Source organism: Antennarius striatus, chromosome 21 (assembly GCF_040054535.1).
Source record: "Antennarius striatus isolate MH-2024 chromosome 21, ASM4005453v1, whole genome shotgun sequence".
In the NCBI taxonomy this organism is placed as follows: Eukaryota; Metazoa; Chordata; class Actinopteri; order Lophiiformes; family Antennariidae; genus Antennarius; species Antennarius striatus.
In genome coordinates, this window is record NC_090796.1 from 9737418 (window position 1) to 9758793 (window position 21376).

At 40.0% G+C, this 21376-nt stretch overlaps 5 protein-coding genes across 6 annotated transcripts; all 5 read left to right on the plus strand.

Annotated features, from left to right (window-relative positions):
• The first annotated feature begins 10 nt into the window (after positions 1-10).
• Positions 11-3534, plus strand: pkmyt1 (protein kinase, membrane associated tyrosine/threonine 1). The gene is made up of 8 exons (XM_068304671.1): positions 11-125; positions 578-991; positions 1095-1332; positions 1430-1709; positions 1797-1903; positions 1997-2169; positions 2369-2589; positions 2834-3534. The coding sequence occupies exons 2-8, from the start codon at positions 617-619 to the stop codon at positions 3183-3185; spliced, it is 1746 nt and encodes a 581-aa protein (XP_068160772.1). The 5' UTR covers positions 11-125; positions 578-616; the 3' UTR covers positions 3186-3534.
• Positions 3535-4008: 474 nt separating this feature from the next.
• Positions 4009-5941, plus strand: LOC137587991 (uncharacterized). 2 transcript variants are annotated; one of them, XM_068304677.1, is made up of 3 exons: positions 4009-4152; positions 4518-4707; positions 4812-5941. In XM_068304677.1, the coding sequence occupies exons 2-3, from the start codon at positions 4518-4520 to the stop codon at positions 5639-5641; spliced, it is 1020 nt and encodes a 339-aa protein (XP_068160778.1). In that variant the 5' UTR covers positions 4009-4152; the 3' UTR covers positions 5642-5941. The 2 variants fall into 2 exon arrangements, with proteins under 2 accessions (XP_068160778.1, XP_068160777.1); XM_068304676.1 differs by having other exon boundaries at positions 4009-4707.
• Positions 5942-6828: 887 nt separating this feature from the next.
• Positions 6829-9667, plus strand: LOC137587990 (zinc finger protein 569-like). Its single transcript, XM_068304675.1, has 3 exons — positions 6829-7045; positions 7598-7788; positions 7912-9667. Exons 2-3 carry the CDS (start codon positions 7599-7601, stop codon positions 8817-8819), a joined length of 1098 nt encoding a protein of 365 aa, XP_068160776.1. The 5' UTR covers positions 6829-7045; position 7598; the 3' UTR covers positions 8820-9667.
• A 280-nt stretch (positions 9668-9947) lies between these two features.
• On the plus strand, positions 9948-13388 carry LOC137588527 (sesquipedalian-1-like). Its single transcript, XM_068305656.1, has 4 exons — positions 9948-9989; positions 10369-10479; positions 11625-11928; positions 12679-13388. The coding sequence occupies exons 2-4, from the start codon at positions 10399-10401 to the stop codon at positions 13098-13100; spliced, it is 807 nt and encodes a 268-aa protein (XP_068161757.1). The 5' UTR covers positions 9948-9989; positions 10369-10398; the 3' UTR covers positions 13101-13388.
• Positions 13389-15199: 1811 nt separating this feature from the next.
• On the plus strand, positions 15200-17986 carry LOC137588228 (myosin regulatory light chain 2, skeletal muscle). The gene is made up of 6 exons (XM_068305170.1): positions 15200-15264; positions 15893-15991; positions 16978-17158; positions 17302-17380; positions 17499-17547; positions 17627-17986. The coding sequence occupies exons 1-6, from the start codon at positions 15262-15264 to the stop codon at positions 17729-17731; spliced, it is 516 nt and encodes a 171-aa protein (XP_068161271.1). The 5' UTR covers positions 15200-15261; the 3' UTR covers positions 17732-17986.
• The last annotated feature ends 3390 nt before the right edge of the window (positions 17987-21376 follow it).

Sequence of the window (21376 nt, forward strand, 5' to 3'; positions counted from 1 at the left end):
ATAAGGGAAGTACGCAATACTGCGCATAATTTTAGAATTTGGCGCGGGTTACTTACATGCTCGAGAGTGTACGCACCGTCTGAGTTCGACACAGCTAGTAATTTGTCCTTTGATACTGGATTATGGTATGCCATTACGTTATTTATTTTATATGTTGGTTAACGTTGAACTGTCAGTTCCAGTTTTTGTAGCGTAAGCTTTCAGTCTAGGTTGTGTTGTTGACAGAGTCCGCCCTGAGTTAACGTTAGCTTGAAGCTGTTTTGAAGTGTTGACGTTTGTCTTTAATGTTTGGGATTGTGTTAATGTGGTTTTTTTCAGCATGTAAGTCAAAATGTAAATCAGTTAATCCACGTCAATGTTCTGCGTTAATCAGAGGTGAAATTCTTGGTTAAAATTTAGACATTAATGAATTGCATTTGTTTTGTTTTGAGTATTGTTTACCACATGAGTTTACCAAATGTTTAGAACCGCAGTATCAGCATGAATGCATATGACTGTATACTTTACCCATGGATGCTAGTTCTGTTTCATTATATTTTTGTTTGTTTTTGTTTGTTTTTCCTTTTATATTTTGCAGCTCACTGTCTTCAAAGAAAAGAACTGAGGTCCTGGCACCATGTCGGTGGCAGTGGAGACCACCGTGTCCGGTGCTCCTCTGCCTCTTCCCACCCACTTCTCCCACGCAGAGCAATCTTTCTCCCTCAAAAAGCGGCGCACACGTTTTTCCTCATCATCATTATCCAACTCCCCCTACTGTTCCCCGGCACGGATCTCTCACACTCTGCCCCCACTTGCGCCATCCAAGGGATGCCCCCCTCTGAGCAGGATACTGCCCCTGCATTCATCCCCCTGGACACCCTTATCTAGTTCCCTCAGTGAGTCCCCCCCTCCCAATTCTGTATACGATCCCACCAAACAACAGTCCTATTTTAGTCAGTGTTTTACTAATTTGGGCCTGTTAGGAAGAGGATCATTTGGAGAGGTCTACAAGGTTAGCAACACACAAAAAAAATTCATGTATGTACCATGTATTTGTATATGATAATGGCATAATATAGATGCTGAAGTTTCTTTATTTCCTGAATTTTTTTAAGGTGAAAAGCAACGTTGATGGCCGTCAGTATGCCGTCAAGCGGTCGGCTCATCGCTTCAGGGGGAACAGTGACAGGAACCAGAGTGTGAGGGAAGCCAGGAATCACGAGCGTGTCTGCCCCCACCCTCACATCCTGCATTTTGTGGCCGCCTGGGAGGAGTGTGGCCGGCTTTACATCCAGACGGAGTTGTGTAGCACCAGTCTGCTACTTCATGCTGAAAACCAGCCTCCTGGCCTAGGTCTACCTGAAAGACATATGATGAAATCTATGGATGTTGAATTGTCTGTATCTTATCATATTCAAATCCCATGGCATTCTAACTTGTTTCAATACAGATGAACCTGGAGCGTGGGCCTACCTGTGTGACCTCCTCTCAGCACTGCAACACTTGCACTCTCATGGTTTTGTGCATCTGGACGTTAAGCCTGCTAATATCCTCATGACTAAGTCTGGACGTCTCAAATTGGGGGACTTCGGCCTGCTTCTTGAGCTCAATAAAAAGAACAGAGAGCCAGTAGGTGTCAAAGTGAAAGAGGATGTCCAGGAGGGAGATCCGAGGTACATGGCTCCTGAGCTGCTCCATGGAGAGTATGGAACTGCTGCCGATGTTTTTAGGTACTAATGCTAAAAAGAGTAAACCAAAAACCTAACAAATTCTTCAGATATAAGTTACTCCCTAAATATAACTTTTTTTACATGTAGTTTGGGTGTTTCTATTCTGGAGCTTGCCTGTAATATAGAGGTTCCAAACGGAGGAGAGGGCTGGCAACAACTCAGGCAGGGTTGCCTACCCACAGAGTTTGCCAGTGGTAAGGTCTTTCTTTTCAAATGCTCTTAACTTGCTGTTCTTGTTTTCTTCATTCAAACAAGCAGTATTTTTTATTATTTTCATCTTTTTGAAGGCCTGTCAGCGGAGCTTCAGACAATACTACGAATGATGCTCGCCCCAGACCCGACTCTGCGACCAAAAGTCTCTGAGCTTCTTTCTATCCCCTCTGTCTGTAAACACAGGTGGAAAAGGCAGATATATCTAATGGTTGCAGAGGCTGTGCTCACACTGGTCTCCTTCTGTCAGGTGACGTGTCTTATAAACAGTTAAACATTCTTGTTTGACATTGGTTATTTAAAGTCAATTTGGTAGAACTGTTGGCTTAACTGGTTCACGATCTGCTGTCTTTACCAAGTCAATAAGCACATGCCGCTTATCATAAACTTGGTCTAATATAATTAAACCTTAAACTTGTGCCACTATGTTGTTCTGATCTTCCTCACAGTCGGTGGTGTGCTTTGGGTGTAGCTTCTTGTCGTCCTTTCACGTGTCCTTCGTACCGTACTGGACCAAGCCAGTACCATGCACTCCTCCAAAGGAAGGCTCGGACAGAGATTTCTCCTTCGCCCTCAGTGCCTTGCACGCTGACTCGGGGAGCCCAGAGGATGATTCAGTGTTTGTGTTGAACCCCGCAGACCCAGAAGTTTCTCCTACTTTCTCACACAGGTATAGCGACTCATTATATTAATACAATGGTGTTCTTGATATCTTTTTGGCCCTGCTCTTAATGCCAAAGGCACAAAAGATCATTTCTCAGTTTGTTTTTCTTGATATCAGAAATACAATTGACCAAAAGTTTGTCTAATTACGTTTTTTTCTATGTTTGAAGTGATGTAAAGAAATGCCAGTCAAGGATTCTTTTCTTTGAGCTGTTTTCTTTTTTCCTCACTTACTCTAATTTCCTCCACAGGATCAAATCCAGACTGACTATGGAAAGCACATCCACTCCCCTCCAAGGTTCACCAACACACAGCCATCGCAGTCCTGCCCACACACCAACTCACTCAAATCTTGGTGACTGGTCACCCTGTAACTTAGCGGACACCCCTTACAGCGTCTTATCAAACGGTTCCCATCACGTATTGGCACCCAGTGCAAGCCCCATACATGCAGAGCTACACACAGAAAAATCCACACATACTTCATCCAACAAGTCCTTTCAGCGACACAGTCGCAACTGGACACGAACAGATGAGGATTTACCCCGACCGAGCTTGGAACCAAAGAACCTGCTGAGTTTGTTTGAGGAGACAACGCCATGAATACACAACTGCCAGTTTACATTCAAGCGCATGTTTTATTTTTTCACTATATAATGATGGTGAAGACGATCAAATGCATGAATTTACAAAGTTCACTGCTGAATTTGTCAGTATTCTGTGTTTTATTGTGGCAGCCATGCAACAGCCTCTTTATTAGGAAAAATATGAGAAATGTTTGAATATGTAACCAGACCTTTAAAGCATATTTTTTGTTTGGGCAAATGCAATCTGTTGTTGAAATGCAAGTTGAGATGTGTTGTGAAATATGTGACCATGAGCTCAGTGGATTATTTACCTCATAACATACAAAATAAATTAAATCAATGAGGAACGCAGGCTTGATGACTATATTTTAACAATAAGGGACTTTCTAAAAGTGTTTGTCACGAGTCAAGAGTTATTCAGGATTTTGTCCATCAGTGACAGGAAGTTGATAAATTCTACAGGAATCGGAAATAACGCTGGAAGAGATCACCAGACGGGAAATAAATGTGTCAAAATGAACCTGTTCGAGTAATTACCACAAGGTGGCAGCAACGCGCTTCGTGTTGGATCCCTGCCGCCTCTGGTGCTTGAAGGAAACGAAGAGGTTCGAGGCGTGAGGTCACATCTATTACATATGACAAAAAAAAAAAACCAAACACAACTTTTTGTACTCTCACCACTCATTTTATTTTACACAGTAAAAACTGTTGCAATTTGTTACCCGTTCATGTTTAATTTGGATGTTTCGGCTCCATACACCCTTAATTCATTTTGGGCTCACAAGCGCCTCCCTCGTAACCCGGAAGTTGAAAGGTCACAATCAGACTAATGGACTATTTCTTGCAGGGTGTTTCTGGTACGGACGCATTAAACCTTCGTCTACCGGCAGAATTATTCCGTCAACCATTGTTGGACTTCCTTCATTTCGTGAAAACCCAACCTGTTGTTTCTGGATTAGTGTGAGGAAGACATTCTGCACAAGGCAAGTGTGAATGTTGTGAACAATGACCGTTCTCATTTGGAATATTTTAAGATAAATATAGAATTGATACCGGATATTCATTAACAGGGTCACGATAAGTTCAAGGTATGATCTTTTAAGATTTAAAAGTTTTGATAATTGAAATGTGACATTGAAGAGCCTGTCAGTTCACAAAGGTGAAATCCTGGCGTTACTTCTTCTAATTCATTTGTGTATAATTGTGGTGACCTGTTTTTATATGTGGACAGTGTTATATTACACTATCATTTTGGTAATTGACTTCTACGGGTGGAATCATATGCAAAGGTCTGTCAAAAAAAAGCACAATGCTGAACACATATTCTCTATATTTTAACGCCATAAAGATGTCCAAAATAGACCGTTTGACAATCAGAGTGGAAAAATTGCTGGCTAAAGCTGTGCAGGAGGTTCTGGAGGTGGTGAAAGAGACTGTATCAGAATACCAGGAGAAAACTGCTAGAACACAGAGAGAGAACCAAACTCTGAAGAGGAGGTTGCAGGAGCTCCAGGATCAGTTAAAAGTGGAAAACTCTGGTAATGCAATATATGTCTACAACTTTTATTATGCAATTTTGACAACTGTTTGATAAAAATCTTTTGTCTTTTTATTCTGCTTTGTTACCTGTGCTGTCATGCAGGTGTAAGTCCTGCACCGGTAACGCAGCGCTCTGATGCAGAGGAAAGTTTCACAGATCAAAAAAAGAAAGAAGATTTGGAGGAAGGCGTTGCCATCATCTGTCCATCGTATCCATTCCATGATATTGACTGTGAAACATCTATCACATCCTTAGCCACTTCCAGTCTCTCCTCTAGAGCTGTATCAAATCTCCCTGTAGGGGGTGGAAAGGCAAATACTCCAAAAACACCTAAAATAGAGATTGACATTGGACTCTCTGCACCTATTTCAAAGTATGTAGACCATTCAAAAAGGAAAATAGAGCCAACGTCAGGTAACGATCCCATACCCATCACCAATTATTTTTTGGATGATGCTGATACAAGCGCATCCTTACAGAGACACAGCTCAGGACAACCCCTAGTCAACTCAGGAATCTGTTATGGGTCAGGAGCCGTCTTCAGTCTGTTCCAGAATGGAATAGAAGAGTCTTTGTCTCAAAATTGCAACAGTACAACTGCTGCTGGTGCAGAAGGCGAAACCACCTCTCAACTAAACACAATAGGAGGTTCAGGCTCAAGACCATTCCTGAAAAATGCCCCAAAACGCTACTGCTGCTCGCATTGTGGACGCATCTTCACGCATGCAGGCGATTACAAAAAACACAACAGGGTGCACACAGGTGAGAAACCATATTGCTGCTTCGTATGTGGGAAGAGGTTCAGTCAGTCAGGCTACCTCACAGTGCATCTGCGCTACCACACAGGAGAGAAGCCATTTGGTTGCACTCATTGTGGCAAAAGTTTCAGTCACTCAAGTAACATGAAGAAACATCAGAAAACTCATCTGTAAGACTGTAGTGTTTCATTACTGTTGTGTGTTGTATCCAGATGTTTGATATGTATTGTGTTACTTGTATTTAAGGGCATGTTATTAGCTGGCTCTGTAAATGCAAAGTTAGCCCATAATGAGGATTTTTTTTTTTAGATTAGTTGAATGTACCAAAGTCTTATTTAGAAAAAGATGCAGCTTTAAAAGCAAAAAGGTAATGGTGCCTTCTTGATATTTTCTTTATTTTGGTCAAAATTTCCCTCTTCCTCACTTCCCGCTAGTCAGTTGCTAGACTTGTTTCATGATTTCTTATCGTAGAGATTATTGTACGGATCTGTTATTTCCAAACCAAATAAAAGTGTTTGGTATCGTTCTTTTTATGTGTATCTCAGTGGGTTTTTTTACAAGAGCCCTTCATCCTACAAAGTTTCTTTCCTAAAGCAACATTGAGCAAATGATCATTACACAGAAAACTCGACAGGAAAACACTGAAGCAAAGGGCTTGCAGCACATGAGGCATTTTCTGTTACTACAGCAGAAAAGGAAATATAGGTGATAAAGGTTCATTTACACTGAGTCACATTCAGTGACCCTAAACTAGTATTGAATCGTTTTTCCTGTTATGACATGTCAAAATGGGCAACAAGCCCACTGCAGTTTTAGGATTGATCTCTCATAAAGAAGAGAAAAGCAATGGCTGTAAGCAAATAAACTATCAAAGGAATACCTTGAGTGTGCTTCAGTTAACTTGGCTGGAGTGGATACTGTGATTAACATGTACAGGCTACTCTCAGTAATTCACTTACCACAAAGAAAGCCATGGATCTTTAATTTTGATGTGGTTAATATTTGTGGGTTTTTCCTCTAGATTTCCATCTTAAAATATTTGTGCATGTGAATGCTTAGTATGACGTTTAGTAACATGGATGCATACTTCCATATTTGATAAAATGACATTTAAAAAAAATAATAATTTCATATTACTAAGATATTCTCTCTTGTGACTAGTTTGCATGTATTAAGACTGACGTCACGTTTTATCTAGCTGGAATGGCTGCGCCATGGAAAATGACAACTAACTTTTATGTTGTATCAGAAAAATTTGTGGATAAATGTATGTACATTATATACAACTTTTATTTTGAAGGGCTGCGTGACACAGGAAGTGATTCGTTCATGTTTCCGTATGTAACCTTGTAGTCGGGAAGGTTTTATGTCGCGCGTAGATTTGCGTTGTATTATTGTTTACATTTTTAAGTAACGTTGATTAAAATCAAAATAAGGCAAGAACATTGATAAATTAACAACCACACTGCCGTACCTTATTTTAAAAGTTGAAGAGAACAACGTCAAAGTGCAGGGTTAGCTAATGTAGCTAACATTGGCTATCAACGTTCGCGTTTGTCCAGTAATTTCTATTTTCAGGTAAAGTATATTTTTATACTTTTGTCAGGGGCATTAAGACATGTTTGAGCTGGTTTAATATTTAACGATGTCAAATATGAAACACAAAACAAAGTAATGTTTCTGTATGTTATGATGTTATATCATGGGAACGCTGGCTGGAGTCTGTACTTGAGTTAACGCTTGACTGACTGTAAATACAGATCTTACAGACTGAGGAGCGGCCCTTGTTTGAGTTATATATCTGCACTCCAAAAAATTGTCCCCCTCCACCAGCATGGATTTGAGGAGTATTACCCTTGGCGAGGATCAGTATGGTATCCATAGATGACAAATTACCACAGCATCATCGATTGGGACCAGTTTATGATCAGAAAAGGCTCCTCAAGTCTCAAAGTGTCTTACATTTGTGACGAAAAATATGTCAAAAAATTGACTTTTTGCAATTTTCTGTACAGCAGGGCTGTATTTAGTTGATTATAAAGTAATATTTGATACATGCTTCTCATTTTCCAGAGGCTTTGCCAAGGATGTTCAGTGTCATTTAGTGTTTTTACTGATGTTTTTATTCAGGATGTCAAAACTTGAACGTCTGAACGCTCGTGTGGCCAAAGTACTGACCGAGGCTGTGCAGGAGGTCCTGGAGGTGGTCAAGGAAACCGTGATGGAGTACCAAGAGAAAACTGCCAGAACGCAGAGAGAGAATAAGAGTCTGAAGAGAAGACTGGAGGCACTTCAGGACAGCATAACAAAGGAGAACAAACGTGTGTAATAAATTGATTTATCTAAAAACCTCATTATGGATATCATTATCATTTGGTGAGATGTTATTGATTCATGACTTAGTAAGTATGTAACGCTTTTTATTGTCTGTCTTTATTTCACAGATGATGCACCAACAAGCAGTCCATTACCTGAGGGACAAGTGCAGAATGAAGAGCAGGAGTCAGTCCATTCTTTGAGGCAGAACTCAGAACTTCCTGTCACTGAGCAGAAGATCATCAGTCACAAACCGGACCATGATGTGGAAAACATACTGAAACAACATGATTGCTTCAATAGCATTGAATCACAAGCCCATTGCAACTTGGTACAAACAGTAGAATGTTCTAAAGCACAACCAGAAGTGGTGCCACACATGATCGATCACACATCACACACGGCAAGCAGTGCTCTGTCATCCAACACTCTATGCACATCTAACTCAAATAACTTACTTGGGATGAACTTGGCTCATATTAAACTAGAACCAGAGCCAACAGACTTTACACCATCAGAACCACAGTGTCCTCAAGAACAGTCTAATGCTTTAGTTGAATTAAGTTGTAATTCTTCTTGTACCAACTCTGATGAGGCACACAGTCCACAAGTTGTTGCTGACCCTTGCAGGCTTTTCTTTGTACACTCAAATAATGTCTTACCGAGGAGAAATGGATTTGCAAAAATGAACAGGGTTGCATTTGATGGACGAAAAATAAGGACGGATCACTTCAGGAGAGAGGACTCCCACTTGTGTGTTATATGTGGCAAGACTTTCAGCAGGGTCGGGAACCTGAGGATCCACCAGCGTTGTCATACAGGAGAGAAGCCGTATGGTTGTGTACAGTGTGGGAGGCGATTCAGTCAGGCAGGAGACCTGAAAAAACACAAGAGGGTCCACACAGGTGAGAAACCGTACTACTGTAACCAGTGTGGGAAGAGCTTTAGTCGGGGTGAGAATTTGAAAAGACACCAAAAGGTCCATATTGGAGAGATTTTGCAGTTACAGCAAGATTGGAGGGAGCAGCGGCAATGATTATACTGAACTACCTGCAAGATCAGCACAGTAGCTGATCGAAGAGAGTCCGCGAAAGATTTCGTTTAGAAGTTCTATTTTAAAGGCCAGTCTTTTAACTCATCACTAGCAGGAGCAATTTGCTGATTGCAGAGAAATGTGTCGTATTTGTTCTAGTCTCGTCTTTGCACATAATGAATGGTTCAGGACTCGGGCATAATGTCAGCATAGCCAATGTCATTTTTGCGTAACAGTGTGGGCAGTTTTGCCAAAAATACTGTATCTTTAATTTGCATTATTCTTTAAATATCCTGGCTATTGTGATATATTCATACAGTTTATTTCCATTGTCTTAGCTAATAGATGCCCTGCACATGGCCAGCATTTCCATTAGCACTTTTCTCCTTCACAACTTGAGTGTGAAGTGCTGGTCAGCAAAGTGCATATTTCATTCAGCATCTCCAGTTTTTAATGTTTGTCATTTAAATGTATATTATCAGCAATGCTTGAGATAAAGAAGAGTATGGAAAGTGAAAGAAACTGACATTTACTTCACAAATGTATTAATACATCTCTGTTAGAAGATGTGATAATTATTTTGTATTAGGAAGATTTATATCTAATGGTGTCAAAGGGTTTCTTCGATTATGTGTTATAGATTACAGTAGTGTATGTATGATGATTAATTTTTGAAGAAAATGAGATAGACAGTGAAACTAATTTAAATATGACAAAAGTTACTGTCAATGAAAAGTGTTTTTTCCAAACTAATTTCTTGCTCTGTGACAGATATATTTATTACAGATTTATTAAGTTATTATTTTGTTGTTGTTTAACAAAAAGAGTTTCCACAACAAAAATAAATTTATTGTCGCTACAAGTGATTTCAGTGATTTTTTTTTTCCTTAGAGAACTTAACATCAGTCAAGGTTTACTGAAGTAACAGTTGTAACGTAATATATTATGAACTAACTAGAGAACTTATGTCTGACACCCCTCCATGGGTGTAAGCCGTTTTTAAGGAATACTAGAAAGTAAAGAAATAAACTTTCACCAGCTAAAAAGTTCACCTGTACAGCAACAAGACTCAGTTTCTAAGCGGGTGCGTGACGCGCTGATGACGTAGAGCTTTACCTTTTCAACCAGGAAGTGATTGACACACCCGCTGCTGGCAACTGCAACGCTTTAAAGGTGAGTGAACGAGAGAAAAGTGGAAGTGACAGGACTGCCTTCACAGTTCCTCCACTGAAAACAGTCACGTTAAAACAAACAGACAGACAACCAAACAAATAACAACGTTCAGACTTGTTTTATTGTAACTAAGTCAGACGGTAGAAACTCGGCTGGTGGGTCGCTTCCGCTTGACAGACAGTCGCTGTTTTGTTGACGGTCCGTTTCCAACACGGTTTAAACTGTGTTATTGTTAAAGATTTATCTCAGGAATATGAGTGCTGTGCGCTACCGAAGCGCTTAACAATGATTACAAAAACAAAAGAGAAAGAAACAACAACAAAAAATAAGGAAGTAGACCATATAGTCAAGTTTCCTTTTTTAATTTTTTTTATTGCAGGTTCATTTCCGAGCAGCATGTGGTGTTGAAATGAAGATCCATGAAAAAATAATAAGTTATTACGAATCCTGTAACTCACCAATAGACAAAGAAGGGTATCTGTACAAGAAGGTAAGACCTGTCACACAGCGCTGGTCACAAGAGGAAGTAGGTCACACGTGGCCTGTTTACCTTTTCAGCAAAGAACAATAGTTTAAAGAGAAAGTCTTTCTCTTAATTCAGAGCGTTTTGTCAATTAAAATTTATTTAATGTATTTAAGGATGAAGAGTGGAAAGGCACTCGGTCCTGAAGATACACCTGTGGAGGTATTGAAGGGTCTAGGAGAGGTGGCAGTAGAGTTTCTGACTGGGTTGTTCAACAGGATCTTAGATAGTGAGAAGATGCCTGAGGAGTGGAGGAGAAGTGTGCTGGTGCTCATTTTTAAGAACAAGGGAAATGTGCAGAGTTGTGGCAACTACAGAGGAATAAAGCTGATGAGCCATACAATGAAGTTATGGGAAAGAGTAGTGGAAGCTAGACTAAGGGCAGAAGTGAGCATTTGTGAGCAAAAGTATGGTTTCATGCCAAAAAAGAGTACTACAGACGCAGTATTTGCTTTGAGGATGTTGATAGAGAAGTACAGAGATCAGCTCTGTACTGCTCAGAGCTGATCAGGGAGTCACTGAAGCAGAGAGCTGATCAGGGATCAGCTCTGAGCCTCTTCTTGTTCGCTATGGTGATGGACAGGCTGACAGACAAGGTTAGACAGGAATCTCCATGGACTATGATGTTTGCAGATGACATTGTGATCTGTAGTGAGGGCAGGGAACAGGTGGAGGAGAAGCTAGAGAGGTGGAGGTTTGTCCTGGAAAGGAGAGGAATGAAGGTTAGCCGCAGTAAGACAGAGTACATGTGTGTGAATGGGAGGGACCCAAGTGGAAGAGTGAGGTTTCAGGGAGAAGAGATCAAGAAGGAGGAGGATTTTAAGTACTTAGGGTCAACAGTCCAGAGCAATGGAGAGTGTGGAAAAGAGGTGAAGAAGCGTGTATAGGCAGGATGGAACGGGTGGAGGAAAGTGTCAGGTGTGATGTGTGAACTGATTCGCTGTGGCCACCCCTGAAGGGAAAAGCCGAAAAGAGAATAAGATCTGTAATTTCACACCACACATTAAAGTTCCCATTCGGCTGCTTATTTCACAAAGCCTGTTGTGTAATGAATTGAGTAAATGAGTTTCTAAATGACACCATAAACCACAGATGGCACTAATTTCCCACAGGGTGAGATCAAAACTTCCTATCAGAAGCGCTGGTTTGTGCTGAAGGGAAACCTCCTTTTCTACAAGGACCGACCGTCCGACCGCGACCTGACAGGAGTGATTGTTCTCGAGGGCTGCACAGTCCAGCTGTGTGAGTCCGAGGAGCAGTTCGCCTTCTCGCTGGAGTGGAGCGAGCCAGGGCTTCGAACCTACAAGTTTGCCGCTGAGGACCAGGACAGTCAGGAGAGCTGGATCAAAGCCCTGCAGTCAGCCAATCACAACTACCTGTCCCTGATAGTGCTGGACATGGAGAAAAAGTACAGAGGTGAGGACCGGAGAGTGACTTCATGTTTTATCTCTTGTTGAAAGAGAGCTCTCTTTGTTCTATGCAGCAGCTGTGTGGCTTTGGATCCCTGTTTACAGAGCCCATGTACACAGTGGTACACGGTTTAGACATAATATCTGTCAACTTATATCTGCATACATTATGATTACCTTAAGTCAAGTTAGTAACAAATAAATGATCAGATTTTATCAAAGAGGAACTGAACCAACTGTTTGTAGATTTGTTGTTTAGTGATGTATGACATTCCTCTGAATGATTCCCCAGTTCATATTCTTTATTATTCATTTTGATTAAACCATAACTGATTAATAGAACTGAAACTTTTGTTCGTATGAAAGTCTTAATATTAAATATTTGATACTGTCTCGGATTTGATGGAGTATTTGATCCTGAGGCAGAATTCTGTATGAAACCCAAATTACATTTGTAATTAATGTACAGAACTCCAGTATAACTTCTAATAGATGTAGCTTTGGATCTGTTTAGCCTTTAGGTAAGACTCCAGTCATGTGCAGTGAGTTCATGTAGGAAGCTTTGTAGGTGGAAACCCAGGTGGCCATCCAGTCTTTTAATATAGTCTGATGAGCCGAATGGTTTCATCATTGATTACTGTCAGGATGTAAAGAGTTTGAAAGGCAACAAAAACTTCCCTAAAATATTACCAACTCGAGTTCTACTTAAGAAACTGTGATTAGACTTCATCTGTTTATTTGTGTGTCTGTTTCTCAGATGCTTTACACGAGTTCTCCAGTGAGCCAACAAACCCTTTCGTCATGCCAAATTTCAACACAGCAGAAACAGGATATCCAGTAACCACTTTTAGTGCACAACCTTTGTGTCCAGCGCCAGATGTGGGATCAGGACCGGGTCTCAGCTCTGTGCCGACTGCTCAATCTCCGACCGTTTCATCAAAGCCAGCTTATAAACGGTCACCCAAACCAAAACCCAGGAAGAATGCCAGTGCCGTGCCCCTTAACACTCCTGAGATGCAATTCGGAGAGTGGTCAGGGGTTTCTTTTGGCACCCAAGAAGAATTTATTAAACTGCATGAAGATTTTGGAAAAGAGGTGAAAGAACTGATTGCTGACTGGTCAAAAAAGGAACGAGGAGCAGAATTTGTAGAGGAAGGAAATTTGATAGATTTTGGATGAGGTTACCTAACACTACACTTCGATTTTTTAATAACTAGTGACATTGCATATCTTGTAAATAAGAATTACAATAACGGGAACATACATTTCTCATTTTTAATGTGTATATGTTTTTAAACAAAGTTAAATCTATAATGCCATAAAGGCAATAAATAATCTGACATTATTCATCTCTGCTTCAGTGAAATGATTTGTTTTATATTTTAAAGATGTCCCTAACAGTAACACAAAGTGTGAAATGAAATAATGTTCTTGTTACTTGAAATAAAACACTATCATTCTAATGTACTAATGTGTCCAGCATCAAATCCACACCAGCCACTCCAACACAATCAAGTATCTTCATGATTTGAATGATTTTGTGAGTCATCATACATATTGAAAAATTTTAGATTGGTAGACATTCTTTTCTGCTAATGCTTTTTTAAAGATAATGAACAGAATTACATTTGATGCTTGATTTGTAATTTGAAAATCAAATTTGCGATATCAAGAAATCTTTGACACTTAAATATGTTTATTTAATCCAAGTTCCCAAACACTCCCACTTAAAGCAGGCCAGTGATTCCTTGGGTTAAAAAAAAAAACAAAGGACCAAATTTGTATAGGGTCAAACTAAACCAAGAAGGAAGTCTGTTGAATTTTAGAAGAGACAAAATGGCTGAGAAACAGAATGGCAGGGATAGGCAGAGCTAATTTTGTCTGTACAGCTGTCTTGTTTTTATGGTCTTTGACGGAGCTCGTCGCTTTCTCAGTGAGCGTCTCTTTTCACCTTTAACTCCATACTTGAAGTGACTGGTCTGCTCCTTGTGGCATTCTCATTGCAATTGCAGTTTTGCTTCTCTGCAAATAATTGTCTTTACGTCTAATGGTTAGATCTTAGATGAGGTTTTTTTTTAACAATACAACAAATCTAGTGAAATCCTTATCTTACAGACACAGTGTCATTTCACACACTGGTACTGGATTCCGGTAGATAGCTCTACAGTGGTGTGACTGATGGTAGCCTATGGGACTCATATATGGACTTCGGTGGGTGGGCCACTTGTCCTTTTCTAAAGCAACTATACTGGGAAACTCCAGGAGTCACCAAAATTAGTGCAACCATGGTGAGAAAGCTGTTCTTTCAATCTAATCATGTTTTGTTGCTCATCATTTATATCATAGAAACTAAAATTAGATGTTTTTACAGACAAGCTAAAAAGCTATTTTTTTCATGAACAATAAAAAAAAATTTCATTTTAAATTTCAATATTTAAACTGCAAACACAGTGAAACTGCATGAATAAAACAAGCTGGTTTAAGATAATTTAATATATATCCCTCATTATACTCCAAGAATACATACCTTGGAGTATTACGTCAAGTTTTTTTCTGTTTTTGTTCAAATGGCCTATATTTACTTATGTTTTTAAAAGCTATAAATTCAGTAGTCATACCAATGAGTATTAAATGACTTTTAATTTCTTATCAATACAAGGTCACAATTTCTCAAGGACTAGCAGCTACGTGACTTTGGAGCTAGACGAATGTTCATCAGCCAAGTGATTTCAAGTTTCACGACTGTTAGTGGGCTAATCTCAGACCAGACCTATCAATTAGATAGGTGATGACTTCAGGATATGTTGACTGCGAGTTTACATTGGCACTTTGAGCAACACGTGGCTGTTAATTAGTCCATGTGTGCTTTAAATGTGGTAGGTAGCAACAGTCTGACATTGTACACCGTGTTTGATCTTTCATTTTCGATGTAAAGGAAACCAAAATAGTCACAACAAAGACACGCCGTGTGAAGAACAAGAAAAGTACGGAGGCAGCTCAGTTGTCCTACTGCATTTCCTGTCTGTCAGTTTTGCCATATTAGTCCACAGATGACACTAAAGTCATTCCTGTGTTGGCATTGAATTCACCTCATTCCAAGACTCCTGGGACCTATTTCGGAACATCGGTAAGCCGACCCACCCCGCCACCTCCTCGCTCCTCCTTTTTTCTGTTACTTTTCCTCAGCTCTGTTTCCCTGCCAAACCTGATGGTGTGGCTAAAGTTAGCCCACTGTGGGCTAGTATATAAGGCCCCATGGGTCCAATACTTACACGTCAGTCACATCGTCTTTGGCGTAGGCTTCTCTTCTTGACCAACAACAACTCCACAATCTTGAGAGATGGTGAGTGAAGCCATGTTCCTGGGGAGAGCAATTTTTAGGCATGTGGGATCCTCTCTACACTAGGCTGATGACATAATGGCATCACTGAAATATTTACTGGATTACCAAAAGCCCTCAAAGGAAAATTGTCATAAGCTGAGTTTTCCAAAGTGTGGATTTTGCCCCAACCGAAAGTTTTATCTGGTGGCTTAAGCTTAAGTTCCACTTCCTCCAATCATTACCAGATACTTTGAAATATTTTGGAATGACTGGAATATTTTTTATAACCCCATAACCAAATGCATAGTGCTTTAAATTTTGGGTGAAAGATTTAAAATTTATTGACTACTTTTGCAGAAACAAAAACAAAAATGCTTTGAAAAGATAAAACTACAACTTGTTCACAATTTTGCAAAAGCCAAGACACATTGATTTACCTTTGTCAGTGTTCTGCAATTGTAGAAGAAGAAGTTGATGAAGAAGTTAGTAAAATAATCCATTAATTACATTTTGTATTTTTTTTCCAACTCAATAAACATTGTAACATATCCTTGAAGGTCCCAGAATCTTTAGATTAGAATCATAAATGATCACTTTGTCTAATAATTTAGTTGAATGTTTGAATTAAATTTAATCTTTCATTCCACAGGCACCCAAGAAGGCCAAGAGGAGGCAGCAGCAGGGTGAGGGTGGATCCTCCAATGTGTTCTCCATGTTTGAGCAGAGCCAGATCCAGGAGTACAAGGAGGTAAAAATTATCTGCATCACATCTCTAATGCATCAAGTTTTTAATTATTGTTTGATTTTTGGAGTAGTACAAATTGTACTCTTCCCTGATGCCTTTGTGTATCATTTGACCTTGGAAGCAAGGTAACTGTTTCCACAAGGTATAGACTTGATTTTTTAGAGTGCGTTAGAGCAAAAGTCCTCGTCAGCATGGTCAGATTGTAAATATGAGTTTTCCAACGGCAGCGGCTTCTTCTCCTTTGGGGTTTAGCTTAGTAATCTTCCTCGGAGACTCAAAACACTCCCTCTGTGACCCCGCAGGAATGCCGACCAGCAGCTGGTGGACAGTGATATTTATCAAGGCAGGAACAAGTGCTCAAGGTTGAAAGAACAAGACAAAATTTGAAGTTGAGTCTATATTTAGGAATTTAAAAATGGAGATCAGTAGATTTATAGGTATGAAGAAAAGGGAATACAAAGGTGACAGAGGCTGGGCTGACCTGTCACATGCTCCAGGAGAATGACATTGGGGACAGGGTCATAAAATACATTCACAAGGTAATTTTTTTTTTTTTAAAAAGGACGTGGTTGGTGACAGCTGTAATTGATACCTTCTCCTTAAATGTCAGAAGGGGCTTGTCTCAAATTCCGAGACCATTTTAACACCTAAGAAAGACAAGTGGCTGACCAGCTGCCAAGTCCCAAAAAGTTTGCAATGCCATCTTTGGTTTCACAGGGTGTTACACCCAGCTATGTGGAAAGAGAGGTGCAGAACAGCTCCACATTTACATGTTGATGTTGGCAGACTACCTCACAAAGTAGTTATTATAAACAAGTCTTAAGACAAGGACTTGTGTGAGAAATTAGAGGATCTTAGTTTTCACTGTCGTAATTTCACCGTTGTTTTTATTTAGTGTGTAGCGGTGAACTTTTATTTCAAACAACAAATGAATCACAGTTTAATTTCTCCACTGACCACTCTTAAATTCCCTCACTCCACCCTTGTAGGCTTTCACAATCATTGACCAGAACAGAGATGGCATCATCAGCAAAGACGATCTCAGGGACGTGCTGGCCACCATGGGCCAACTGAATGTGAAGAATGAGGAGCTGGAAGCCATGGTAAAGGAGGCCAGCGGCCCCATCAACTTCACCGTCTTCCTGACCATGTTCGGCGAGAAGCTGAAGGGTGTGTTGCCATATACATTTACATGGTTGAAGTCTTCATTGTTTGTTGTTTTTCATGGATTATTTAGTGTGTATGATTTTCTAATACACCTGCTTGTTTTTCCATCCTGATAACTGGGACTATCTGGATGCTTTTGCTCTCAGGTGCTGATCCCGAGGACGTCATTGTGAGCGCTTTCAAGGTCCTGGACCCTGAGGGCACTGGCGCCATCAAGAAGGAATTGTAAGGGCAATACCCTTCAGTTAATCTCGGTCAAAACCTTTTGAGCTCTTTGGTGGCACAATTTTGACTGGACAGAGAGAATCTGACATTTAAATAATTTTCCGTTAACCCTTTGCAGCCTTGAGGAGCTCCTGACCACCCAGTGCGACAGGTTCACCGCTGAGGAGGTGAGTTAAACCATCTTCATCTCATTCATACTCCTGATGTGCACGGAGTTGTAAGACATTTCTCATATCTCTTCTACAGATGACCAACCTGTGGGCGGCTTTCCCCCCTGATGTGGCTGGCAATGTGGACTACAAGAACATCTGTTACGTCATCACACACGGAGAGGACAAGGAGGAGGAGTAAATCCCCCTCTCGCCAGATCTCTACCTCTGTTCAACCCCATACTTGCCGCACCATATACTCACTCCCCCTCCTATGACGCCGTGGCTTCCTCGCACACTTTCACGCCCCTTGCCTATTCTTTCCAGTTGTCAACTCGCAATGAAAAGACTTGTCTCCTCCATCGAGGACTGAAGGCTGTGGTGGTGTTTGTGTGTGAGTACCAACAGGGGAAACATAGGATTATTTTCAATAAAAAATAATCTTGTGACACTGAAACACTCCATCTCTGTCCCTGCCTCATGTTCCTCCTCCTTTTCCTTCCATCTCTCATTCGGATCTTCTGTGTTGAGATCAACAGTGTATGCATCATACCTATGTGCAGAATGTATGCATATGCAGTCCAGTGTGTACAGCGAACAGCGAAGTGTTTCTTGGGTGCTGTGGTGCATGCACAGTCACTTACTTGAAACAAGTAAGTTATCTGACCCGGCAGTCTGTTGGTCTCAACCTTACGCTGAGTGCTTAATGGATTTATCCCTTTGTTTGTATAAAGGAAGAGTGCACAGTAAGAGAAGGAGGATTGCACTATAATAGCTTGCTTTCCCATTCTCCTTTTGACTTGTGTCTATTCTTAAACTCAGGTATATAAAAAAAGGAAAAGTTGCAGTGGAAATTGGAAAGCTTGATTTTTTTTTAAATTTAAATCATCATTAGAGAAAGAGATGGATAAAGGTAGTGAGTGGGAGGCAGTGAAAAAATGAGCAAAAGAAAATGATCTTTGTCTTTGACTCCTCTTCCTCCCACTCACTGCCATTTCTCTCCTGTTGTTGTGACTGTGACAAATAAAGACATAAAAATAAAATCTGTTATCTTTCTTATGGACCTGTCTCTGTTGGCTTCAGTGGGGGTGTGGGTGACTGTGCATTGACTCCACTAGGCACATGGTGAACCATTTTCAGTAAGAGAGTATTTATTCATTATCATCACCTCAAAATCTAAAAGAGGGAAATATTTGTCGAAGTGCAATATAGACAATATTAGTTCTTAATTTTTTTACATACTCATGCAGTGTCAGTTGTACTGATGTTAAGTCAAGAGTTGCCCTGTGACAAATAACTCCTGTTCAGGTGCACAAAAGCAACGCGCCTTATAGGTCTGCCCTTCAGTTTGAATGGAGTCCCTTGCTGTGAGAGGAAACACACTGGCTGACTAAGTGCAAAAATGCCAAAGCAAGCACGCCAATATTAGAAAAGTAAAAATAACTTCATGCTGCAGTGTCAGGCCGTGGTATCCCCCCAGCCACAGTCATGACAAAGAAACACTGCACTTTTTGTGTTCTGCATTGACAATTTCATCTAAATAAACTGATGATTATTACACAGACCTTATTCCAGGTGGTGTAATGAGGGTATTTAATTGCATATGATGGAGCTGCCAGGAAAGAGAAGAGGAAGAGTCTTATCAATTATATCCCGTTTGTTTGAGTGAAATTTTTAAGTGCTACAAGGAAACCAATAATGAAATTTAAAAAAGCACCTGTAATGGAAAAGAGAACATTTAAAATGGACTTCTTTTTAGCTCAAGGTCCCAGCATCTGAGTGATGACAACATAAAAATATCCATAACACTTGTGTTATTGACTTTTTCCTAACTGTCACCAAATGGTTTTCTGCCTAAACTGACTCAGAGCTTGAGCTCAGTATTGATAGAACATCAAATTGAAACATAAAATACAAATCGAATGCAATTTTCAGTACGAAGTGCTAAATCTGGATCCTAATCTGGCCATTAGTTTTTGTGTAATTACGTACAGTATGTTGACAAAGAACCCAACCAATGGACATTTGTTGAACATATAATCCCCTCTGCTGAGGAACACAGTTTCCACATATTCATGATCTACAGCAGATGTGTCAAACTCAAGGCCCGGGGACCAAATGTGGCCGCTACATAATTTTATGTGGCCCGCGAGAGCATAAAAGGTCGGTGTAAAATAAAAAGGTCAAAAGTGTGCAGTAATTAATCCCATTTTGTCACTAACAAAAACGTTTTGAACAAAGTTAATGTCTTGACTTGTGTTTGATGTTATTTGTCTTTACTCTCTGGGATAGTTTGATCCTAGATTGATGGAGTTCTGTGAGTTTAATAACCTGACAAATTAAAAGGATTTATGTTATAACAGAGAAACAAATAAACATATTTTCTCTGTGCAACTGTAATGTTTGTAACTTGAATAAGTAATAAATTCAGCGTTATTTAACATTAAGTAGTAGTTACGTTTATTTTACATTTATGTTACGTCACATTGAGTTACATTTAGTTACATTTATAAGTTACATCTGGCCCTTTAAGGACAGCCATCATGCTGATGTGGCCCTTGGTGAAAATGAGTTTGACATCCCTGACCTACAGAATTCAACAATCCCAACATTTTTTTCTGGTGTCATAAAGTGATGTGCTGACTGATGGTGTTGGATGATTGTCAGATGTAAATTTGTCCTGCCACACCTACACTATTCAAATCAACAGAACTTTTTCCAACACTGCAAAACGTCGGGTCACGACAGAGGTTGACCACTTCAGCTGTTGTAGGTGTGTGTTTAATTGAATAGCTTCTAGAGAGAAGAAAAGTCATTTTGTAGAGACAATATTGCCAATAATCGATATGTCCTGGTTAAGCAACATAATAGAGGACTCAAATGAGACAACTGTTTTGTGTGAAATGCAACAAAGCGGGACCATTTTGTGGACCTGTTGTTGTATACTTTCCTTTCTTTTTGGGTTTCCAGCAGTTTTTGCAATATTTTTCAACATGATTCAGAAGGCAAGAAAAGGAACCAGGTTGTCTCCCAATGATGTCTTTATGTTACATCTAACTTTCATGGACGGAACTTATTTTTTCAGTCTTTTTATAGAAGCATTTACCAGAACATTCAAGACTCACTCTATCTTCTTATTGTCTCTTCGCTTCTTGAATTCATTTGGTGTCTGTGGCAGGCCTCTGTTTACAACTTGTATGTGCCTTGACTGTTACCTGGCTGTTGTCCATCCAGTTACATTTCGGGCAACAAACAGTCTGACGCCGAGGTTCCTGGTGGCTGCTGGTGTCTGGATTGTGACTGGTTGTTGTGGATATATTTTTACCTATGGGTCTATAGAAAAAATTGACTTCACTCAGTTCTTGGTTGTAATTTCGACTGCCCCTGTTATTGGATTCTGTGACTGCTGCATCCTCTGGACTCTCAGCAAAACTGGCTCTGGAGGAAAAACCATCCATCCCCAAAAGAAGAGGGCTCTGAATATCATCAACAACAATATGGTTCTTGCTGTGGTTTCTTATTTTCCTGTTTTAATTGTTTACTTGGTATCTGAGTTGATTGAAGGGAATGTCATTGTATGTTTTTTAGGGGATGCCACGATGAGTATCGCTGTAATCGGGGCAGTAGTTTCTAACATCCTGTATTTGAATAACCTGCAAAAACTAGACTGGCTAAAATGTTGGCAAAAGAAATGAACTTCATGAAACTGGTGTTTTGTTTTTTCAGTTTTTAATATATGAACTTTTCCCAACTGTGCATAGCAACGAAGAGTGTAAAAGAGCACAAAAATGCATGTCACCATGTTTATCATGGCAGTATAAAGCTTAGTGTCATAGAGTGCGATATC

Excerpts from the sequence above, each read along its gene's own strand:
- pkmyt1 (XM_068304671.1), top strand. The coding sequence starts at position 617 with ATGTCGGTGGCAGTGGAGACCACCGTGTCCGGTGCTCCTCTGCCTCTT. Across the intron at positions 2,170-2,368 it reads CACTGGTCTCCTTCTGTCAG|TCGGTGGTGTGCTTTGGGTG; the intron begins GTGACGTGTCTT and ends TCTTCCTCACAG. Across the intron at positions 2,590-2,833 it reads TCTCCTACTTTCTCACACAG|GATCAAATCCAGACTGACTA; the intron begins GTATAGCGACTC and ends TTTCCTCCACAG.
- LOC137587991 (XM_068304676.1), top strand. The coding sequence starts at position 4,479 with ATGCTGAACACATATTCTCTATATTTTAACGCCATAAAGATGTCCAAA. Across the intron at positions 4,708-4,811 it reads GTTAAAAGTGGAAAACTCTG|GTGTAAGTCCTGCACCGGTA; the intron begins GTAATGCAATAT and ends GCTGTCATGCAG.
- LOC137587990 (XM_068304675.1), top strand. The coding sequence starts at position 7,599 with ATGTCAAAACTTGAACGTCTGAACGCTCGTGTGGCCAAAGTACTGACC. Across the intron at positions 7,789-7,911 it reads CATAACAAAGGAGAACAAAC|ATGATGCACCAACAAGCAGT; the intron begins GTGTGTAATAAA and ends TTTATTTCACAG.
- LOC137588527 (XM_068305656.1), top strand. The coding sequence starts at position 10,399 with ATGAAGATCCATGAAAAAATAATAAGTTATTACGAATCCTGTAACTCA. Across the intron at positions 10,480-11,624 it reads AAGGGTATCTGTACAAGAAG|GGTGAGATCAAAACTTCCTA; the intron begins GTAAGACCTGTC and ends AATTTCCCACAG. Across the intron at positions 11,929-12,678 it reads CATGGAGAAAAAGTACAGAG|ATGCTTTACACGAGTTCTCC; the intron begins GTGAGGACCGGA and ends TCTGTTTCTCAG.
- LOC137588228 (XM_068305170.1), top strand. Across the intron at positions 17,159-17,301 it reads GTTCGGCGAGAAGCTGAAGG|GTGCTGATCCCGAGGACGTC; the intron begins GTGTGTTGCCAT and ends TTTTGCTCTCAG. Across the intron at positions 17,548-17,626 it reads ACAGGTTCACCGCTGAGGAG|ATGACCAACCTGTGGGCGGC; the intron begins GTGAGTTAAACC and ends TCTCTTCTACAG.